Source organism: Bradysia coprophila, unplaced genomic scaffold (genome assembly GCF_014529535.1).
Source record: "Bradysia coprophila strain Holo2 unplaced genomic scaffold, BU_Bcop_v1 contig_211, whole genome shotgun sequence".
Classification (NCBI taxonomy): domain Eukaryota; kingdom Metazoa; phylum Arthropoda; class Insecta; order Diptera; family Sciaridae; genus Bradysia; species Bradysia coprophila.
In genome coordinates, this window is record NW_023503474.1 from 298,934 (window position 1) to 320,628 (window position 21,695).

At 38.0% G+C, this 21,695-nt stretch overlaps 1 protein-coding gene across 3 annotated transcripts; it reads right to left on the minus strand.

The window, feature by feature from the left end:
* Positions 1-10,059: 10,059 nt before the first annotated feature.
* On the minus strand, positions 10,060-20,103 carry LOC119075456 (solute carrier family 28 member 3). 3 transcript variants are annotated; one of them, XM_037181898.1, is made up of 12 exons: positions 20,009-20,103; positions 13,677-13,779; positions 13,121-13,168; positions 12,892-13,060; positions 12,591-12,828; positions 12,140-12,293; positions 11,866-12,063; positions 11,511-11,708; positions 11,154-11,371; positions 10,767-11,094; positions 10,415-10,595; positions 10,060-10,345 (listed from the first exon to the last, which is right to left on the minus strand). In XM_037181898.1, exons 2-12 carry the CDS (start codon positions 13,707-13,709, stop codon positions 10,278-10,280), a joined length of 1,833 nt encoding a protein of 610 aa, XP_037037793.1. In that variant the 5' UTR covers positions 13,710-13,779; positions 20,009-20,103; the 3' UTR covers positions 10,060-10,277. The 3 variants fall into 3 exon arrangements, with proteins under 3 accessions (XP_037037793.1, XP_037037792.1, XP_037037794.1); XM_037181897.1 differs by having other exon boundaries at positions 13,677-13,777; positions 19,548-20,067; XM_037181899.1 differs by lacking the exon at positions 20,009-20,103 and adding an exon at positions 13,956-13,992 and having other exon boundaries at positions 13,677-13,777.
* Positions 20,104-21,695: the final 1,592 nt, after the last annotated feature.

Here is a 21,695-nt window from a genome sequence, read left to right on the forward strand (position 1 = left end):
AAACAGAAAAAAGGGCTTGTCAGTCGTTGAAGAACAGATCAAACGAAAATTTTCGCTCGCTTTAGGTTTTAAAGCATCGTTTATCGATTATCGATTTATCGATTCACTTCAGAAACGTTGATATGCTTTAGTAGCTTTAGTCAATACTTTTTCCCTATGCACCTGCGTCATTTCAAAGGAACAGCATTCAAACGTCTGGACATTTACTATACTCCGCTAGGGCTACTTTTCTTGATTCGTACATTTTCATTCATCAGTAAGGCTCCATTTATAAAAATTTTCGCTCGTTCCGCTCACGCCTTCCTAATGATATGAAGAAAAACAAGACAGGAGCGGTTCATTTTCGAAACGTCAAATAATGGACTTAATACACTGTATGAAAATGAACTCAAATGAACACTGACATAAATTGAAAAATTTTATTCGCAATATGGGACAAGTGGGTTGGCCTGTAGAGGCGCCACATTTTTTTCATAGTACTTCATTCTCTGCGGCTTATTTTCATGTGAATCAACTTCACATTTGTCATTACAGAACAAATGTCACCATATGAAGTTGCTTCACATGAAAATAAGCGCAGTGACAGCAGTAATTTTATGACAGAATGTACTAAAATATGGGAAAACTCTATTACATTTCCTCCTAGTTTCTAAACATCATTGTCCTTATAGGGCTACTAGATTATTCAGGTCCCTAGTCAAATCAGCGCTCCTGCCTGGTTAACTTCAAGGTAAATATATTTACCTTGGTTAACTTTACTCTGATATAAATTTACTTTTCCGTGAAATCCTAATATTATTACTGGTAAATTTGGTCAAATTTTAGTGGATACCAGGAAAAATCGGGAAATCGAATTTTCACACTCCCTATATTTAGTGTACCACGCATTCTTGAAGTGCGTTGGTAAAAAGTTGACATCTGCGCATTAAATTTTGTCATCTGTTATCGACAACGACGAACGACATCAACAATAAACGACAAGCTCTGACTGATAACGTCTTATATAGCAAAAAGCATGTTCAAAACAAATGAAGTGAGAGATTTCTTAAATCAATATCTGAAAGTCTTCGATCAAATGAAGTAATAGATCAGATAGTAAAACAGTTAATATGCTTGCCGTCTGTGACAGATTAGACACAGGAATTATCTCTAAAATAAGCCCTGCGCTTAAATGAAACGGAAACGCAATTCGAACAAGTCGCCTTTTTCATAACATTTCTTAAAGAGACAGATTTGGCGTATGAACCAAAACATTTTTATTTTTTGTTAACTACCTACAATTATTAAACGTAAATCTTGTGCAGAATCAGCAACAGCTGAACACCTCCAGCTGGTCGACAAAGACAATACCTTTGTATCGAAAACAATTCAAAGAAAAGCTACATACAGTGCATACATACGTTAAGGTCATCTATGCACATAAAACACGTATGGCCGCAGTAAACACGTTGTTTAGAATGTGTTTTGATTGTATATTATAGAAGTAGAGTGTTTTTATTGATCAGCTGGTGAAGATCAGCTGTTGCTCATTCTGCACAAGCTTTACATTTAATAATTGTATAACAACAGCACTGCTCCTAGCATGAAAATATTCGGAGGCTGATGAATCACAGAAGGCACTGCGTCTTTTTTGTAAAGATAGATGACTTGTTTTCGTCCCAAATTTGACACTTGTCAATTCAGTGTTGCTGCTTGGAGCAGTGCTGTGCTATAACAGATAATCTTCAATTTGCATCGACAGCGACGGGTAATGTTCACTTATAATATCGGAATGCATGATGAACCTATTGAAGTGATAGATTTTATCTCAAACCAAAGCACTTAGACCAGCGTCAACATAGAAACCATTTGGAGGCTGATGAAGCGACATTAGATTTTTTGTAAAGAATTTTGCTAATTTAGTGTAGAGTTAATGCTAGGGGTAGTGCTATGATCAAATCTCGGGCAACAGAAATGGTGTAACAGATTCATTGATTATGCCACGATACACTTGCCGTAGATGGAAGATTAATCTCACCTATTTCAGCGATTGCATCAAATTGTGCAAATTGGAAAAGCATTTGTTTGGAAACCGAAAATATTTTGCCAAAACTGACGCAAAAACGAATTACCGAATTTAGAATTAAAACCGCTGTGTGCAATATAGAGGTGTGCGGGCCGATGTTTTTTTGAAGCCCGTCCGGCCCGAAGCCCGGTCCGAAATTCATTTTTAAAGCCCGGCCCGAACTGGCCCGACGTATTTATAGCCCGTCCGGCCCAAGCCCGATCGGGCCGGATAAAAACTCGGACGGGCCGACATTTTCGGGCGGCCCGAAAGCAAATTTCATATAAAAAAGTGCGCGAAACTTTGAAAATCGGACCAAAAATTTGGTTTTTTAGGTCCGGTCCAAGCTCGGCCCGACAGATTTGAAGCCCGCCCGGCCCAGGCCCGGTCGGGCCGGATAAAAACCCGGGCGGCCCGACATTTTCGGGCGGCCCGCACATCTCTAGTGCAATATAGGTATATACAGTAATAATAACATTGTCTGTCCATCAATGCATCATCACTTCGTCTCCTTTTTTAAACCAAGCACACATAAAAAAACGACAACATTCGGACGAATGAAATGTATTCATTAATTCGCACCAGACCAATTTGAGCTCGTGCCAGACTGTGTGGCAAAAAACGTAAATGTACATAAAATGTTCGATATGGAAACAAGAAGATGAACATAGCCATATTGAAGAGTTATGTGCCGGTTAGGAATGTTCCAACCATTAAAACGAAGGGAAAAAAGTGAAGTGATTTTTCGCTCAACATTGATAAAAAATAAGAAATAAAATAAAAATAAACAGAACCACAGATACACACACGAGAAGAAGCAATCAAATATCACAAGAATTGATCGTTCGGTTGGTTTTACATTTTCATTTTGTGTGGTTTTACATTTCGAACAATTCGTACAAATTTCATTTGACTTTTGGGTTTATTGGTTCCATGAATTTGGATTTTCTACACTTTACTGCTTAAATATGCCCTTCCGTTAAGATCGTACCAGCGTTCAATTTAACAATTTTCTTTGAATTGGTTGGAATAATACTAGGGCAAAGGAACTGAGTCATAAAGGGACTGTTTATAAAAGACGTCAGTACTTAATTTTTGATATTTTTTGACTCCTCCTCAACCATTTACAGGTTTTTGCTACGTAATTTAACATTTTCTGACCGCTTTTTTCAACCTCCTAAATCTGGACGTCTTTTATGAACAGCCCCAAACTCTCGGTCTAATGGTAAAGTTATGCAAAAGCTAAGGAGAAAAAAGATTTTATTTCCAGCCGTTGAAAATACTTAGATCAAAGAAAGTAACAGATTCAATCCTTATGTTAAGATTTTGGAGACTTTGAGGATTAGTTTCAGTGATCCGATTTAATAGATAGCCCTGAAGGAACCATACAACCACTTATATAGTCTAAAAATCTCTAAAAATCATTTTTATACATATTTCATTCAAAACAGGACTCTATTTGTCTTCGGCAGCTCTAGCTGTCGACTATGTTCACTTTAGCTTGAAACGCGTTGGCACAGTTAAAAGTTTTCATTTTTGAACAGACTATGAGTGTCAAATTTGAACAAAGTGCTTCTCATGACAGCTGTCAAATAGAGTCCTATTTTGCATAGAAAAAGCTTATACGTTCTTTACAGTGCCAAAGTTTGTTTGATACACCGTCCAGTTATAGTACTCTGTTTAGAGTCCTACTACCACTCATACCTTGACACACTACGTTCATAATCTGAACCAAATTCAATTTTGGTTATGTTCCGAATGAAGTTTCTGACATTTTGAATACACACTAAACCGGAAGCTTGTACCGAATTAGCAACAGCTGGTCGACAAAGAATTCAAAGGCAACATACATACAGTGCATACATACGTTGTATGTAGAGTGTATTTGTTGAAGTTCAGCTGATGCTGATTCGGCACAAGCTTCTGCTTTAGTGCGTATACTTGAAACTGATCTATAATCATCTAGTATAGATTGTGGAAATTGTTATCGTCACTACCTCAAAAATCAGTGATGGCCCTGCCTTCGAGTCGGTCTTTTGAGATACGAAATTTAAAAATCCAAATCATTTGTTAGGAAATTAAATTTTCGATCACATTGTCCGTGAAAATATTGTTCGGTGAATTGACAGAAGTGACCGACTTGCCGACAGCGTCAATCATTGAGAGTCCTGTGAAATAGTGGTCATATCCATAATCTATTTGATGGGAATTCTTTTACTTCGTTTGTCATGACAAATAGTTTATTATAAATAAGAGGATCATAGCTTATCGTTTGTTTTTTGTTTTTTTGTTAGTGATAAAAAAAACCTTTTTTTTGGTTAATGGGTGCGCTGTGTTGTGTAAACTTTCGACCCGCTAGGCTCACCTTAGAAATTGCTCACCAATAAAAATTAAAGTGTTAGCACAAAGTGTCCCAACAGAGGACCCCGTTTGTATTACACTTACTGGAGAGGCTGAATTTTAACTTTAAAAAGTTGAGATCAAGTTTTTGGGATTACAAATCTCAATGATGCGTAGAACGGTCTCACTGAAATAGAAGGGAAATGGATTCACTCAGTAAGATGGGGGGGGGGGCGCTTATCGAATGAATTCAATTTTCTTCTTAAGAATGACTTTTCACCACATCTTACAAAAAGTACTCAGAAAAATTACGAACCAATAGTGTTGAAACAGCGAAAAACAGTGAAAAAACCAGTTAATTTAACTGAGCTCGATGATGTCACAATCTCTACTCTATTTTAACACTCTATAAATCTTTAGACATTTGAATCTATGGCAGAGTAAAATAAGCAAGGCAGGAGCGGTTAATTTTTGAAACGTCAAATGACACGGTGGGGTTGAACAAAACTTAAATAGAGTCGCGACACCACCTCTGTCTCCAACAAAACAGTAATGCTTGATCAGCCTACAGTGTAAGCTTACACAACGATACCACACTCGCCATACCAGCCTCACAATAAGTATATGTTACGACATTTTGTTTGCAGCAAGGTCACTCTACGCCGAAATTTTCAACTTATTATCCATCTTCAAGTGCCCGTTCCTTTAGAATGAGTGGAATTGTTATGCATTCTTCAAAAATAAGTGGTATAAGTTATTTGAAGCAATTCTTACATTAATTACGTGTGTCTGGAGTCGGTTAAAGGTGATTTCGCTAGCCATTAGAGGAAATTTACCCTAAAAATATGTGGAAATCAGCTTTAACCGACTCCAGATACACGTATAATTAATGTAAGAATTGCTTCAAATAACTTATACCACTTATTTATGAAGAATGCATAACAATTCCACTCATTCTAAAGGAACGGGCACTTGAAGATGGATAATAAGTTGAAAATTTCGGCGTAGAGCGACCTTGCTGCAAACAAAATGTCGTAACAGATACTTATTGTGAGGCTGGTATGGCGAGTGTGGTATCGTTGTAAATCTTATTTAAGTTTTGTTCAACCCCACCGTGATGAGGGATCTAATACATTGTATGAAAATGAATGAACAAAATGACATAAATTGAATTAATTTTATTCGCAAAACACAAAGGCAACTAGATAATTCAGGTCCCTAGTCAGATCAAGCGGTCCTGCCTGGCCACTCTGCCGTGTTTGAATCTGATCCGAAAATTTGCCCTGAAAGTTTCCGCTTAAAATAAATTAAGATTGGCTCATCTAGTATGTGTATATTACGTAGGTGGAAGCACGGGGTTTCAGGGGGTTTCGAACATTTAGTTTTTTCATGTTGCAGATATTGCAGTGTCAAATTCTGTCCAAGATGTGACATATTTGCAAGGTATTGTCCTTTTTCACAAAGTATAATCAGCGTAACCTTCGTAAAAAGAATCTTGAATCTGACAAGAGCACGTGTGCCAACGTGTAAAAAACAAATGTTCAAAACCCCCTGCTGAAACGCGGCGATCCTCTTGTCAAACGGACAGTACATAAACAAATTCCATCATTTATTGATTCAGCAAATCAATCCTAGACGTCTGTTACTTCAAGAGCAATGTAAGCATGTGGCAACAGTTTGATCAGATATCATAAAACCCATTCATGCTCATAAAAATATCTTAGACAAATGTCGTTACAGTGATAAACTCTCTAAATGACCGTCTTTTTTGTAAATTTCTTATTTCTCTTACTTCTCTCATTTCTCTATTTATTCGTTATGAAGAAATGAAAAAAAGTTGGAAAATAAGCGATTTAGAAAAAGACGGTCATTTGGAGAGTCTATCACTGTACGACAATTTCGCATCAAATCAAAATATTTACAAATCCATTAAAGACTTCCTCAAGAAATAGCCAAAACATAAATAAATAGACCAAACACTCCAATTCTCAGTCATCACATTTGTATATAGCGACCGCATCGACCACATTTTATTCGTGCGAAACGAATGAAAAAGAAAAACCAAATGTGAAAAAAGACGGAGTTCTGCACAGAACCAACAGAAGACGAAGAAAAAAATTGAAACGAAACAATAAACAAAACTAATTTGGAACAAACGAATCTGAAATGATGAAAATGCGGCCTTCGAAAACGTTTAACGGTAATCTTCTAAACCGAAAAATTATCAGCAATTTATGACCTTCAATTAATAGCAGACATATCAGACCAAATGCAAATATTATTAATGAAATGAAGAAAATAAAACAAAAGAACAGCGTGTGTATGTTGTGCTGTGTTCTTATACCCATTATATATAAATGGCAATGCATTTACGGTTTTGGTGGGCTTCGCATATTGTTATGGACTTAAGGCTTGATTTCCACTTACCAAAAAAGTACTCCGCGCGACAGACAAAATTGATTTTTTTCCAATTTTTGGCTTTGTTTACTTGACAGCTCGGTCTCTCACGGCTCTCTCACGGAGTACTTTTTGTTGAGTGGAAACCATACTTAATGTGTGCATCGTTTACGATTTTATTCCGTTCTATATTTATCTATGTGGCGTGGTAGACGACGACGGGACATAATCTACAACTGATTGAAGATGATTTTCGGCAATTGAATGTGACACTTTCGGTTTTATTTGCGTAAGCATATAATGAGAATATTGTTGTTACCGCAGCGGATGGGATGCATTATGGGTGTGTGTGGTGTGTGTACCTATATATTCAGCCTATTCATAATAAATACTACACACGAGATCAAACATGCTGTGTGCTGTAATAAACAATTTTTAAAAACGATAGGTGTCTACCGTTGACGGCACATACAAAAAACTAAAAAGAGTTTGTGTGGCCCTGTGTGGTAAGACTAACATTATGCATCAAATGTATATTTTGACGAATGGGATTATGATCCGCGCCTTCGGCTTAGAATCATAATCACCAACTCAGCAAACAAAACATTTGGAGCACCTGTGTCCACCTCGACATGCGCCACGTAAACTTCTCAAAGAATTTAGATTCCCATTTAATTATGACCCATAATTGTCGAAAGGATATGTAGCCAATGAGAATGATTAGAAGCCCAGTAGAGTGTACAACTCTCGTGGGTGCAAAATTTGCTCTGATTCGTACATCGTACTCTGAAGAAATTGGAACATAAATGCTCTGTGAGGCTCATAGTGATCGTTAGTTTCGATAGTTTTGGATTATATTAATCATCTCGGACCCTCGGACACATGAGCAAGATTCTGCGATAGTATTTTACATAGCTCGGGATAAAAAGATGAAAAGTAAAGTTTTTGTGTGAATTTTGGTGAGCCGAGGCGAAGTCGAGGTCAACAATCACACGAAACATGACTTTTCGTTTTTATCCCGAGTTATTTAATGGATTTTACGTGCTGATATTTCCCAAACTAAATCTCTGCTAATGTAATAAGCCATTTTCGACCAATAGGAAATCAAAAGCATGTCAAAATTTTTGATTTTCAACCGTACCATTCGGTGCACTAGGAGTCAGGGCTACGTGGTAATTGGTAGAGGTTGTAATTCTTATAGCGATGGTACAAAAAATTAGTCCCATGAATGTAAGCTGGTGAAAACTCGTTTAAGATTAAAAATGACGATCTTCTGAAGGTTTTGTCGTTGCAGATTTCTGTACCACTCTGTACGAGCCCACTATCTTATGATAAGAATATTTTTTTTAGCGAATTTGATTTCTTTTTTGTGACTAGTAGCAGATATGCCCCTCTATGGGTATCACAGATTACCAAATTACACATGAATCTGCATGGAGACCTTTTTTCGTAATTTTTTTTAACTTGCACCCACGGTTACAATTACTGTTAGAATTACAATCTGTACCAATTGCAATCCCAACAACAATCTTGTTTTCAGGATCCCAAATTATTACCTGGTCGATTAAGTCAAGGGTCTAACGGTCACCATGACAGATTTTCTGAAATGTATTCAATGTTTGCAAAAAAAAATGCAGAAATATCCCGAACGCTTGATAGCACGATAAGTTGAGTAATTCTGAACCGATTTTGAAAGATTTGGCTTCAATCGACGAGGAAAAACATTTTTGTGGTCAAGTTCGTAGCTGAGCTATGTCGGGCTACTGATCTCAGAGTTCGTCTTAAAATATTTTTTGCCTATTTTCTGGGTGGGACAATAACTTGGGTAATGATGAGCAGATCTTCAAAACTTTTTTTCATTGAAGAATCAAATTCATGAGTGTTTTTCCCTGAATATTTGATGGTCGATAACTATAGCAATTCTAAACTAATTTTCAAAAACTTTGTTGCAATCGACGAAGAATCCAATATTCCGATTGACGATTCCAAACTAAAATAACTGTTTCTGTTTTACCAGACAGTTAAAAACACTTACTTCTTGTGGTATTACCTCCTGACCTCTGCCTTCGATTTTTACGTTTATTTTTTCATTGCAGCGCGTTTGGGCTTATGCATTTTCTGGTCTTAATTTAGAGAATGAAATTTTGAAATTAAAATGGAAGAATAGAATGTTTCACCGTCTTTTGATAAGTTTATTAGTCAAGGGAGCTGACCCACCCATTCAAATATAGAATGAAAACTTAGCGAAAGCTTTCTGTAGAAATTTTTAGGCTGCAAACTTTTATTGATGGGCGCAGTGTACAGCACATACTTACCTTTAAAAGCCTGCATTTTTTTACTAAACGGCAAAGACTGTATTCTGTATGTTCTTCAGTCGATTGGTTGAGAGGGATTCTTTTGAGCTTCGACTGACCGAAATAGGCACTATTTTTTCCGATACTTTTTTATCTAAGCTTAGTTAGGCATTGGTGTCTAAGCCCCAAAACCAGTCTCAGATATTTTTCTTCTTCCATACTTGGCTGGTGGTAAGTGGGCAAAAGTCGAAAATGGGGTTTCGTAGTCCGGATCTCATTTGCGTAAGGTGGCGAGATTGTGGACGTGTATGGGTTTGTTGGAAAGCTGAGGTCGAGTACTCCTGGGGCAAATAATACTTTAATCAAATAATTGCATTAGTGAGGGCACAGCCCTCATCAAAGTTCACCGAAGTTCCATCGATTCTGAGAAATTTTTCGGATGTCATATTTTCGGCCGTTTATCATCAAATTTTTTGAAGTTAATATTTGCCCCAGGAGTACTCGACCTCAGCTTTCCAACAAACCAATACACGCCCGTGTCCTCGCCACCTTAACTCCAGCCAGATATGGAAGATCAAAAATTTCCGAGCCTAAGCACCAAGGCCTGACTAGGCATAGATAAAAAACTACCGAAAAAAAAGCGCCGATTTCGGTCAGTAGAAGTTCAAAAGAAGCACTCTGAGAAAGTCGTTCACACTTTCATCACTTGACTCTAGAACTGAACTAGTTTTACAGTGAAAGCGTATCGGAATGTGATCATTAAATCAATCACTTCTGTTGCTTAAATACACTTCTCAACACAACTGTAGCCTACGCTTTGATGCAAAATCTTTAACTTCATTTGTTTAACCATTCGTTTTACTATAAAATACCACCAACCACATGCACAGCCATAGGTCAATGCTTATCTTTGTCGTTGATGTCGACGAGACACGATTAGCAGAGCCATTTCTTAACCTCTCACATTAGTTCCGATAATCTCAGTTCATACTTCAGTTTGTTAATCTAATTTTATTAACGGAATATTGTCCACAACGGCAACAAAAAAGGGAAAATTAAAATGGTTCGTTATCACTGAGTGTTGTACACACACACGCACACATACACCAAAAATAAATTATTTTTGAATGGCAACTTAAGCCCAAATGATACAAAATTACAAAAATCCAGCAAAATCCAGCCGATAATACAAATCCGAAATCTCACATTAAGTGCATCGATTCGTTGATGCTTCGGTGAACTTCATAATTTTCGGATGTCATCAGCAGGCCTGCAATAAAAGCCGCTCACAATTTTTGTTGAGACTTCAAAAATGGTAAAAAAAAAGCTTCTGACTCACCGGCTATACTCGCCGTGATGAAACAAATTACACTGCCGGAAATGAATGCTCTCAGTGCAACTGACGTTATATCGGGCCGTTTCTCCGGACACATTGCGCTTAACGAACCGATCATAATGCCCAGCGAACTGGGATTAGCAAATCCACAAATGGCGAACGTGGCAATTGCTGAACTGCGTAGCTACGAGGAAAAAAAAGTTTACTCAAACGACAGACTGTGTTGTCATGTGGGCGCTATTCTCAATTAAGATCATCTTCGGTAGCGGGATTTTTGTTTTTTTTTTCCGGATCACACTCTCCACAGAATGATTTCCCGACATCACGAATAGAGCCCAATGTGATGTGCACTAACCGAAATCTCTTGGGCGACTTTCATTTTCCCCAGTAGTTCGTAAGCGACAAATTCGTTGATTATGGTTTTCGTTGCTATCAGTCTAGCAACATTCTCACAATCGTCCCATTCGATGCCGATGATCCATGCCAGGGGTATGAACAATTTGCTGAAAATCCATTCGAATGTGATGCCATCATAGCCGATGAGAATAAACAGCCAACCGACGATCGCATTCAGAAAGGCTACGAATGACACGAAAGCCACGATGTTCGCACAAATGCCCAGTATCAATGGAATGGCAGCCTGTGCTCCGTTGGATGCCGCATCAAGAATCGACGAATCGGTTCTGTAAATTTGATTTACTGTTAAGTCGTCACCCGCACCCATATATGATCAATCACTTACGATTTCTCCAATTGAATGTTGTCGGCGTCGGTTTTGCTCTCTTCCGTCTCCGGATAGAACAATTTGGCAAAACAGAGGGCAGCCGGTGCAGCCATTACACTTGATATAACCAAGTGAGCCGGTTCGGCGCCGTAGCTTATGTATGCTGCCAACACTGAACCGGACACCGTTGCGAATCCAGACGACATTATCACATGGATTTCGGAGCGGGTCAAATACTGAGTGGGAAAAGAAGCTATGAGTTCAGCTGGTAGTGGCAGGTGCCTATTTTCGAGAATTTTCTCACATTTTTTTTGGAAATTCCGAAAAGAGAATTCGTGAAAATAGGCCCTGGATGCAACATCTCCGTGAAATTACCTTAATGTATGGTTTGATCAGCAGCGGAGATTCACTCATTCCCAGAAAAATGTTAGCCGCACACGTCAAACTTTCGCAAACCGTTGTTCCGATCAGCTTTTGCAGCAGCCAGCCCAACTTCATCACGAACCATTGCATCGCTCCGAGATAGTACAGAATCGAAATGATGAAACTAACGAAAAATATGACGGAAAGCACCTGTACAACATAGGAAGGACATCCAATTCAAAATTTATTTGGTCGGACCGTTTCCTGGTCACTATCTCATCCTATGCCATCGATTCGTCGATTGAAATTGGTTTTGGACATACGATGAGAGAGTGGACCAGCCTATGTTCTAAAAAAAGTCACCAACCGCAAATGCGAATACGCCCTCCTTTTCTGACAGAAATTCACCGTAGACGAACGTACTGCCTACGAGGCTAAAGTTCAAAAATTTGGCCGTCTTATCGCCGAAACATTTGAAGATGTTTCGTCCTACTTCCCATCGAATGCACAACAGTCCTAGAAGTACTTGGCAAGTAAAACCACTAATTACGGGCCGCCACCTTATCTGAAAGCGGAATAAAAATCTGATCGTCCGGATCGTCGACGGAAAACGATTATGACCTACGGACTCTGTGACTTACCTTGGTCGGGTTGGCAGAAAATACAAATCCAATACTAAGTAGAGTGCCGATACCAATTAGCGATTGCAGTCTTCTTCGTGAGTCAATTGTATCAAAGGCTAAGAATACAGCGAACGCAGCTAGCGCCACACCGATTAATGTCATTTTCGTTAACCTTAATGGTGGATAAGAATTGGTTATTTATGTCACCGAGTGATAAATGCCACCACAGAGTTGAGAAAACGGTAAATTGGTGCACTTAAAATGTACTTGCACGCATAGCGTAAAGAACGCAGCCATTCTGACCAATGCGTTGAACACATGTCACCTGACTATAAAAGCTTGCGAAAGCTCTTCAATGGTAACATTTCCTACCAGATTCGAATTGTGTCATGGAAAATACTCCCGGGATTTGGGGGTACAGTAACAGTAACAAAACGGTAAAATTTGAATTGAAAACATACAGACTTACCGAACACTGAAGACCTTGTCGATCAGTTTTCGCATGGGCACAAAACTTTCCGAAATTTGCTTTCCAAACAGTCGCTTTATCAGGTAATAGAATACTCCCACATAAACGAACCCGTACACAATTAAGAGCATTCCATAGCCGTCACACCATTGAATGCCGCAATATTCGACACCGCATATTCGATCCTCTTCCGTTTCATTGCTCTGCCGTACATCTGTGGATGCTTCGTGCCGATTCTCTGAATTTTAGGAATGTTTCTGTTTTGATAATTCTTCCACGTTGGCTAAATCCGTCAACGTACTTGAATCAATGAAATGATATGTTGCCCACGCCAGAAATCCCACCGCTATCACATTTATGAATAATACTTTTATTCGAGATAGAAACACTGGATGCCGGGCTATGAGCAGTTTCAGTTTCTTAAAGGTTTGTGCCACTTTTGATTCACTCTTCTTGTCGGTATCATTCACCTGAAAATTCATTTTATCCGAAATAGTTTGCATACTTTGAGCAACGAAAAGTTGTTATACCTCAACCTCGGCAATTTCGAATGTGGCTTTGGAGGAATAGGAACTTTCCTAGGATAAGAAATTCGAAGACTTTGTGATTACAAACTCAATGATTAAGTCCCCAACAAAACACAACAAATCAACTCAAAGCTCGCTGAAAGCCCCGGACGATCTCGTATAAAAATGGGAAACCGTTTCAATGTTCAACTCACTGCAGATTTGAATGATTGTCACGTCCATTCACGATAATATCAATTCAACAAGTCACAATGTCCGTTATGTAAAATAACCGCAGATGTTACAAATGAATCACAGTGAACGTAACCGTTTACTTTTCTCTGATTTTTAGTCATAACTGTAGCTATAGCCGCAGAAATAGTGTTAACGGTCGTATCGGTAATGTGAATTGAATCGAATTGATTGTGATTGACATATGCTGTGACTGCAGTTATCAGACCATCAAGGTGAATGTAATGCGAAAGTGAAGATGAACAGAAATTTGAATTCAATAAACTGCGAATGTGGGAGCTTTCATTGAACACTTTTTAAGCTCAAATCCATTTCGTTCTTTTCATACCTCATTGAAGCCATTGTTGACAGCACCCAACATTATTTCGGATGGAGTATGAATCAATCTGTTAATAATTGTGCGTTGACCGTATCATGTATCCAGACATTCTGTGTGTGAACGAGAACAAACAATTTTTTGATTAGAAATACATAATTAGCAGCGTCGTCAATATTTTATGTTGAGACTGCAGAATTAGGTTACGCCTGGCATCTTTATAACCAGCAATCGTTATAAAATTTTCAAATGTAAACAGAATATACGTATAATTCGGTCGTTTATACTCACCAGTTCGAATGGTTTCGATGACGAGCTTTATCTGTATGTCGCATGAGATTAATTTATCAGTTTATTGCTGGCCATTGGTGTTAAGTGTAATTCAAAGTTTTTATTTATCGAAAGCAGATAACGTTCGCTTGGTATTTCCTCGGAATAAAAAAAGGCTTCGAAGAATATATGGATTTATGGACTCAATTAGACTGTCAGGCGTCGTTCATAAAAGACGTCCGCCTTTTGTATGTGATTTTTCAGAGTCCCTTGTAAGATTACAGTTACATTTTCGTTGTACTCCCCTCTCACCGCCAGGGATCGTTAAACAGCCTTTTTCAGTGCTGTCATCAAAATTAGATCATAAATAACTCGCTGTGTGATGTTTAGATGATTATTTGGGCATATAGCTTTGTAGGCCGTGTATTTCTCGAGTTATTTAGGATTTAATTTTGATGAGAGGCATTCTTTTGAAAAACCGAATCTTGAAATCAGACGCATTTTCCATTGGACTTTTTTATATGTGCCCAATAAGATATTCGACCCCAGAAGCCAAAACCACTTTCAAAAAAATTCTTCGAAACTTGTGTGGCTAGTGTGAGACACGGAAGAGTAAAATAAACCAGGCAGGGCGGTTCATTTTCGAAACGTCAAATAAGGGACCTAAGACACTGTATGAAAATGAACACTAACATAGATTGAAAAATTTTATTCGCAAAAAACATAGGGCTACTAGATTATTCAGGTCCCTTGTCAAATCAGCGCTCATGCCTGGTTAGCTTTACTCTGTCGTGTGTGAGTTGATCAAAAACCGAAAACATGCACTTTTCTTACAAAAATTTCTCCAGCTACACGAGCCAAATAGGGTTTATTGGGTTTAAAATTCATCCACACTGAGATATGCACAGTTGAAGTTTTCAACCTAAAAAAGGCATACAGTTTTCTTACAGAAATTTCTCGAGTTACACGAAAGGTAATTGCATGTACTTTCAGGAGAAGTAGAGTTTACGGAAGTCTGGTAGCATCTACGATGAATTATGTGAAGTTGAAATGTTTAAGTGCTTATATTGCATCGAAGATGCTACCAAACTTCCGTACGCTCTACTTCTACTGAAAGTACATGCAATTACCTTTCATATGACACCCTACACGACCATGTACGTTTCGTGTACCTCGAGAAATTTCTGTAAGAAAAGTGTGAGTTTTCAGTCTTTTTTCGGATGAAAACTTCAACATATCTCAGTGTGGATGAGTTTTAAACCCAATAAGACCCTATTTGCCTCGAAAGTACATGCAATTACACCCCACACGACCCTGTACGGCTCGTGTACCTGGAGAAATTTCTGTAAGAAAAGTCCATGTTTTCAATTTTCGATCACCTCCCACCAGCCACACAAGCTTCGATGAATTTTTTTGAAAGTGGTTTTAGGTTCAACCGGACGCATTTTATGAACGATACCATCATTGTATAGAATAAAATAACAAAGACAATACACGCATTCAATCAACGCACTGTCTAGCACCGAAGCTGATTTGGACTTCACTCAAATAGAAGACTGAACCGATCAAAGTTGAAAAAAAGTCAACAGGTGTGTTTTTGGCCTTCTAATTGAGAGATGTCAAAGTCAGCTTCGGTGCTTGACAGTGCTTTGATATTCAATGTTCAAATCGTCATAGAACATCAGCTGTTTATTTGCAAAGAAATGAAAATTGTTTTCTTCATGCAGTTGAGAGATGAGCGATGTTCCTTTGTTCTCGTAGGAAAACCTTCTGGCGTTCAGCTTTTTTATCGAAAAAAGCGATTCGTTGATACGTAATATCGGTTGGATGAAATATAGTTAATGTCATCGATCAATTTCGCTCCCAAGTATGCAGTATGCATTCGTGTTTTTTTTTTTTTTTTTTTTTTTGCATGCGTGTATACGTGCTTATTCGGTCCTACCACTACAACGTGAGTGAGTGTCCGTTTGCATGAACTAGCCGGGAAAGCAAACAAAAATTTGATTGACTTTAAGTGGGGTGAGCTTCAGTATATTTCCAAGATTCAACGACTTAACATAACCGACGTCAACAAGTTTTTTACATTTTTTTTCAAGTAAAGCCACAGTACTGCATGAACTTTAACTTGACAAATGTCAAATTTGGAGGCTTTGGTGGTAAGAACTGCCGCTTAGGACTCTATTGTAATGCATGTTTTCATTACCCTCCTTATATTTTGCATGTTCTATGCTGGGAGCAGTGCTAGATTCAGTTTTGTAAGGAGGATGGTATCATCCTTTAAAAATAGATCAGCTAACTAATGTCGGAATATGTTGCAATTTTTGTGGGCTAATTGTCAGATTTTCTCTGGATTAAGCTTTCATTTCATTTCATTTCATTTATTTCAGTTTAAATGCGATTATAAATACAAAAAACATCTGCGTAGCTCTAGTGTGACGAAGTCAATTCGAAAGAGCTACGATTAAGCTTTCTAAAGTTGAATTCACAGTCATCCGTTTTGCTTCTGTGTACATGACAGTTGACACTTCAAACAATAAGTATAACCAATACTCTCTCTGCAAACAAACTCTCAGCTCTATGTGTCAAATTCACACCTTATTTCTTTGTATTTACAAAGATTATACCACATTTTGACTGAATACGCTGTAATGTACATGAAAATTCCAAAGGCTACTTGATTCTTTCACCACCTTAATAAAAGTGGTTTCGTTGCTAGAGAGGGTATTGGTATAACGTTGTGCTAAATTGTTTGAGATGTCAACTGTCATGTACACGGAAGCAAAACGGAGACAAAACGGATGACTGCTACCTCAACTTAAAGCACTGTCGATGTTAGCTTCTCTCGAAATTTCCCCATTATTACCTAAATGGAAATGTTTTACAATGAGAATGTTCAGCTTTTACTTGTAAAGTTCACGCTAAGATCATTAGGTTTCCGAATTCTTTTAGGTTACGTCCAATCAAACTACTTTTTAGCCCCGTACGAAGTACAAAGGGGCTTACAGGATTACGATGCCGTGTGTAATTGATGGAATTCGAAGCAGACGGTAAGGGCAAAGTGTTTGCCTATGTTCATAGATGACGAATCCGCAATAAAAATTTTGTCTGTCCGTCTGTCCGTCTGTCCTTCTGTCCGTCTGTCCGTCACGTCGATATCTTGAGTAAATCAAATCCGATTTCAAAAAAAAAAAAATTCCCTGAAAGATAGTCAAAATAGTGAGGCTAAGTTCGAAGATGGGCATATTTAGGTCGGCCCTTCGTGAGTTAGGGCCGCCTAAGTGCTTTAAGGTCTTTTGGGGATATTTACGGCAAAAAAAACGTTGATAATGTAAATGAAACGGCAAAAGATAGGTAATGTTGATACCGATCCAGGAAAAGAAAGTTTATTAAAATCGGGTGAATGGCCCGTGAGTTAGGGCCCTAGAAGTGAAAGGCTACTCGGCCCTAAGTGTATTTTGCATATAACTCGAGTAAATTTCATCCTTTTTTCGTGATTTTTGTTTCATTTGAAAGGTAATCGAAGCCCGAACATAATGTGGCGAAGAACGTTTTAAATTTGGGTCCTTGGACTGAGGCCGCTCCTCGGCCCTAAGTGTATTTTGCATATAAATCGAGTAAATCTCATCCAATTTTGCTAATTTTTGTCTAATATGAAAGGTAATTGAATACCGAATAGAATGTGGTGAGAAAAATGTTTGAAATTTGGGTCCTTGGACTGAGGCCGCTCCTCGGCCCTAAGTGTATTTTGCATATAAATCGAGTAAATCTCATCCAATTTTGCAAAATTTTTGTCTAATATGAAAGGTAATTGAATACCGAATAGAATGTGGTGAGAAAAATGTTTGAAATTTGGGTCCTTGGACTGAGGCCGCTCCTCGGCCCTAAGTGTATTTTGCATATAACTCGAGTAAATTTGATCCGATTTTCCTAATTTTTGTTTCATTTGAAAAGTAATCGAACGAGGAATAGAATGTTGTTGAAAAAAAATTAAATTTGGGTCCTTGGACTAAGGCCGCTACTCGGCCCTAAGAGTATTTTGCATATAACTCGAGTAAATTTCATCCGTTTTTCCTAATTTTTGTTTCATTTAAAAGGTAATTGAACATCGAATAGAATGTTGTTGAAAAAAAAATTTAAATTTGGGTCCTTGGACTAAGGCCTCTCCACGGCCCTAAGTATGTTTTGCATATAACTCGAGTAAATTTGATCCGATTTTCCTAAATTTTGTTTCATTTGAAAGGTAATCGAACACCAAATAGAATGTTGTTGAAAAAAAAAAATTAAATTTGGGTCCTTGGACTAAGCCCGCTACACGGCCCTAAGTGTATTTTGCATATATCTCGAGTAAATTTTAATGATGTTGAAAAAAAATTAAATTTGGGTCGTTGGACTAAGGCCGTAACTAGGCCTTAGGCCTCTCAATAAATTATAATTTTAGGTCAAATTGAAATTTGTGTGACATTTGAAATGAACGTCGTACGGGGCTTCGTAATTGCGCTATGCGCAATTTGTAAGATGTACACATTTCATAATAATTTGACTTCAACTAGGGTGACAGAGTCTGTCACTGACAGACGCACTAGGGTCACGTGCGCAATAGATGTACGGGTTCGTACGGGGCTCAGTCGCAGCAAACGCTCCGACTGTACTGACGGCTCGTTTTAAGGTGGTGAAAGTGTCAAGTGCCCTTTGGAATTTACATGTAAATTACAGCGTAGTCAGTCAAAATGTAAAATAGTGTTTCTATAGAATGAGAATACAAAAGAAGGTGTGAATTTGACATATAGAGCTGAGAGTTTGTTTGCTAGTGAGAGTATTGGTACCGCCCATTAGAAAATTACTAACTAACGGACCGTTGTCTTCAATTTTACGCCATTTTGAGACATTTTATTGATCGAAATTGTAGCCAAAACATATATGTATCTAGCTCCCAGGCAGTTCTTCTTATCGCAGCTATAAATGGCCTCAGTCAAATTTTGAGCGGCTGACAAAACTAAATTTATCAACAATTTCACGCATTTTAGAGACCTACAGCAGAACTTTGTGCTTAGAATAACGTTCTGCGTCGAAAAGGTGAAAATAGCTGTATCTAATTGAACTCCATCTCATTTAAGTAGTTGGCTATGTTACATGACTGTTAGCTTTTAAAAAAGCTTTTCCACCAGAGCAGAATACTATTCTAAAGGAATTACAGAGATAAAGGATTTCTCAGATACATAAAAGCGGATAGGATTCCGTCTTCGTTTTGACAAATTCAGAAATCTCAATGATGACCTTCGGAATATTCTACAAGTGCCACAAGTTAATACTTAGAGAAACTTCAAGGTAAATGTTAAGAGATAAGTGCCCGAACCAATCGAAATACTTGAGAAAGATTTCGTCGTACGGTCGTACCGATTCAATTACTGAAAAAAACGTTTAATTGAATGGACATTGATTTACGTTCACAAGAGATGATTCTGTCATTTTGATAAGAGATGATAGAAATGACGAAAATTAGTGTTTCGTTTGACGAGTTATTTGATGAGTTCAGCAGTGTAGAATATTCGAAAAAAAATTGGGAAGCACAAAAGTTGACATCAATTTGTCGTTGTGTGTTTACTGTTTACTTACAGAACAATGTATCGCATCCAACAATTTGGTAAAACCAACACACAAAAATGATAATTTAGTTTAAAAGTTAAACACCCAAAACGTCAGCACCTTATACACACAGAGGTTTGTTACCGATTCAAACGTTAGTTGAATTGAAATTAAAACTTTTGTCCGCCGGGGAAGGTCCGAATATTTAGCATATGAAAGCACTCTCTCGATAACAAAGCAAAAATAATTAACTTTTCTCAAACTCGCTCAATGAAAGCGACGCAGAACTAAAATCACAACCGACTCCAGGTCATCAACAAAATCGTAACAACAAAAATTTTTGTTTTTATTATTCACGTTGGATTAGCGCAGAGTCTCTGACGAAAAACAAGTTTTTTTAATTGATGAATTCAAATGCTCCAACGAGTCAGCTGAATTTTTTTTTGTCTTTCGATAGACATTAAAAAGCTAATGTTTAATTACACACTCAAAATGCACGACTGTGACGAAAAAACTTCGGTTTAAAACTAATCGCACCTGTAGCACGTACTGGTACCTAAACCTCTACCGATATAAAATGTGACAAGACAATTGAATTTATTCGACAATTTCGAATCATTTCTGATAAGAGAGCATAATCTCTAGCAGATTGAGAGATTGAGCTAGGTAACTATATGGCAGGCGTATGAATTTTTGAGAGGCAAATTTAAGCACACAACAATAAACTGGTAGATATGCGTTTCGGCCAACAATAGTTATTTGTGTACCTGTTTTGGACTATTGATTTGAGATAATTTCACGAGCGAAATTGCCTCAGATCAATCTTCCAAAACAGGTACATACACATGTAAAACTCATAAAACTAAAAAATTGCCCTCATTCTCTCCTCCGAAGCATAGAAATAGAAGATTTCGTACTTGTTTTCGAATTTCAGTTTTGATGTGTAGGGAGTCTGTTGGGTGAGTAGTAGCATGTTAAAAGACAAGTGTTTGGTTACCACTTAATTTTATCTGCTAGCGGTACTCACAGTATTCAAAAGGTGTGTTGCTGTGCACCTCTCACATTCCAAGCAGATAAGAGTCAATTCGCCAAAACTTCGAACAGCTTATATGGAATCGGGATTCAAGCCGACGGCGATCCAAACGAACTATGGCTCAAATGAATCGTCGTTCAATTCTGATAATATCGTGGAACAACTTTTTTCCCGAAAAAATTTTGTTGGGCTGACATGGCCCTTAGAAAAATTTTCTCCGGAGTTGTCGTGAAAATTGTTTTTTATCAATAGCTCCAACATGCGAGATGTGAATAATGTCAAATTGTGTACGCTTATGAAGGTCGATGAGCTGAATATTATTGACCAACAAACGCCGAAGTTCGACCCACCCAGCCGCCACAATAAGTGAAAAACCTCGAAAAAACCGAAATTTTGAAAGGCTCTGGGCGGTGAGTATCTATCTGAGACGGTGAGTATGGTCGAGTGGGGTGTCAATGGATAGGGCGAGAAGTAAGCTACAAAACTTCGGGTTAGAGTTTCCTGCTACTAACTTTCCCAACCGCACAGAGCCCTTCAAAAGTTTCGGTTTTTTCGAGGTTTTTCACTTGTTGCGGCGGCTGGGTGGGCCGAACATCGGCGTTTGTTGCTCAATAATATTCAGCTCATCGACCTTCATAAACGTACACAATACTTCACATTTTGCATGTTGGATCTATTGATAAAAAACGATTTTCACGACAACTCCGGAGAAAATTTTTCTAAGGGCCATGTCATTCCAACAAAAAATTTTCTGGAAAAAAGTTGTTCCACGATATTATCAGAATTGAACGACGATTCATTTGAGCAATAGCTCGTTTGGATCGCCGTCGGCTTGAATCCCGACTGTTCGAAGTTTTGGCGAATCGACTCATAAGTTTCGATTTGAATAATTTTGTATGTTTGGTTGTGTAATGGTATGATGTGTTACAAGTATTGTAATGTTGATTTTTTCAGCACTAGAACAGCTTTGAGCGATACAGTAACGACGTTAAAATTAGCGACATGGTTTCTGCAACTGTTCCGATCTGAGCAATGCAATTTCATAATTCCTCAAAAGTTTAAATTTTTTTTTTTTGCCAACATTTCATCAGGCCGTGGCGATAGTGGCAAGGAAAGAACTAACCACAAGTGTATCACTTGTACAA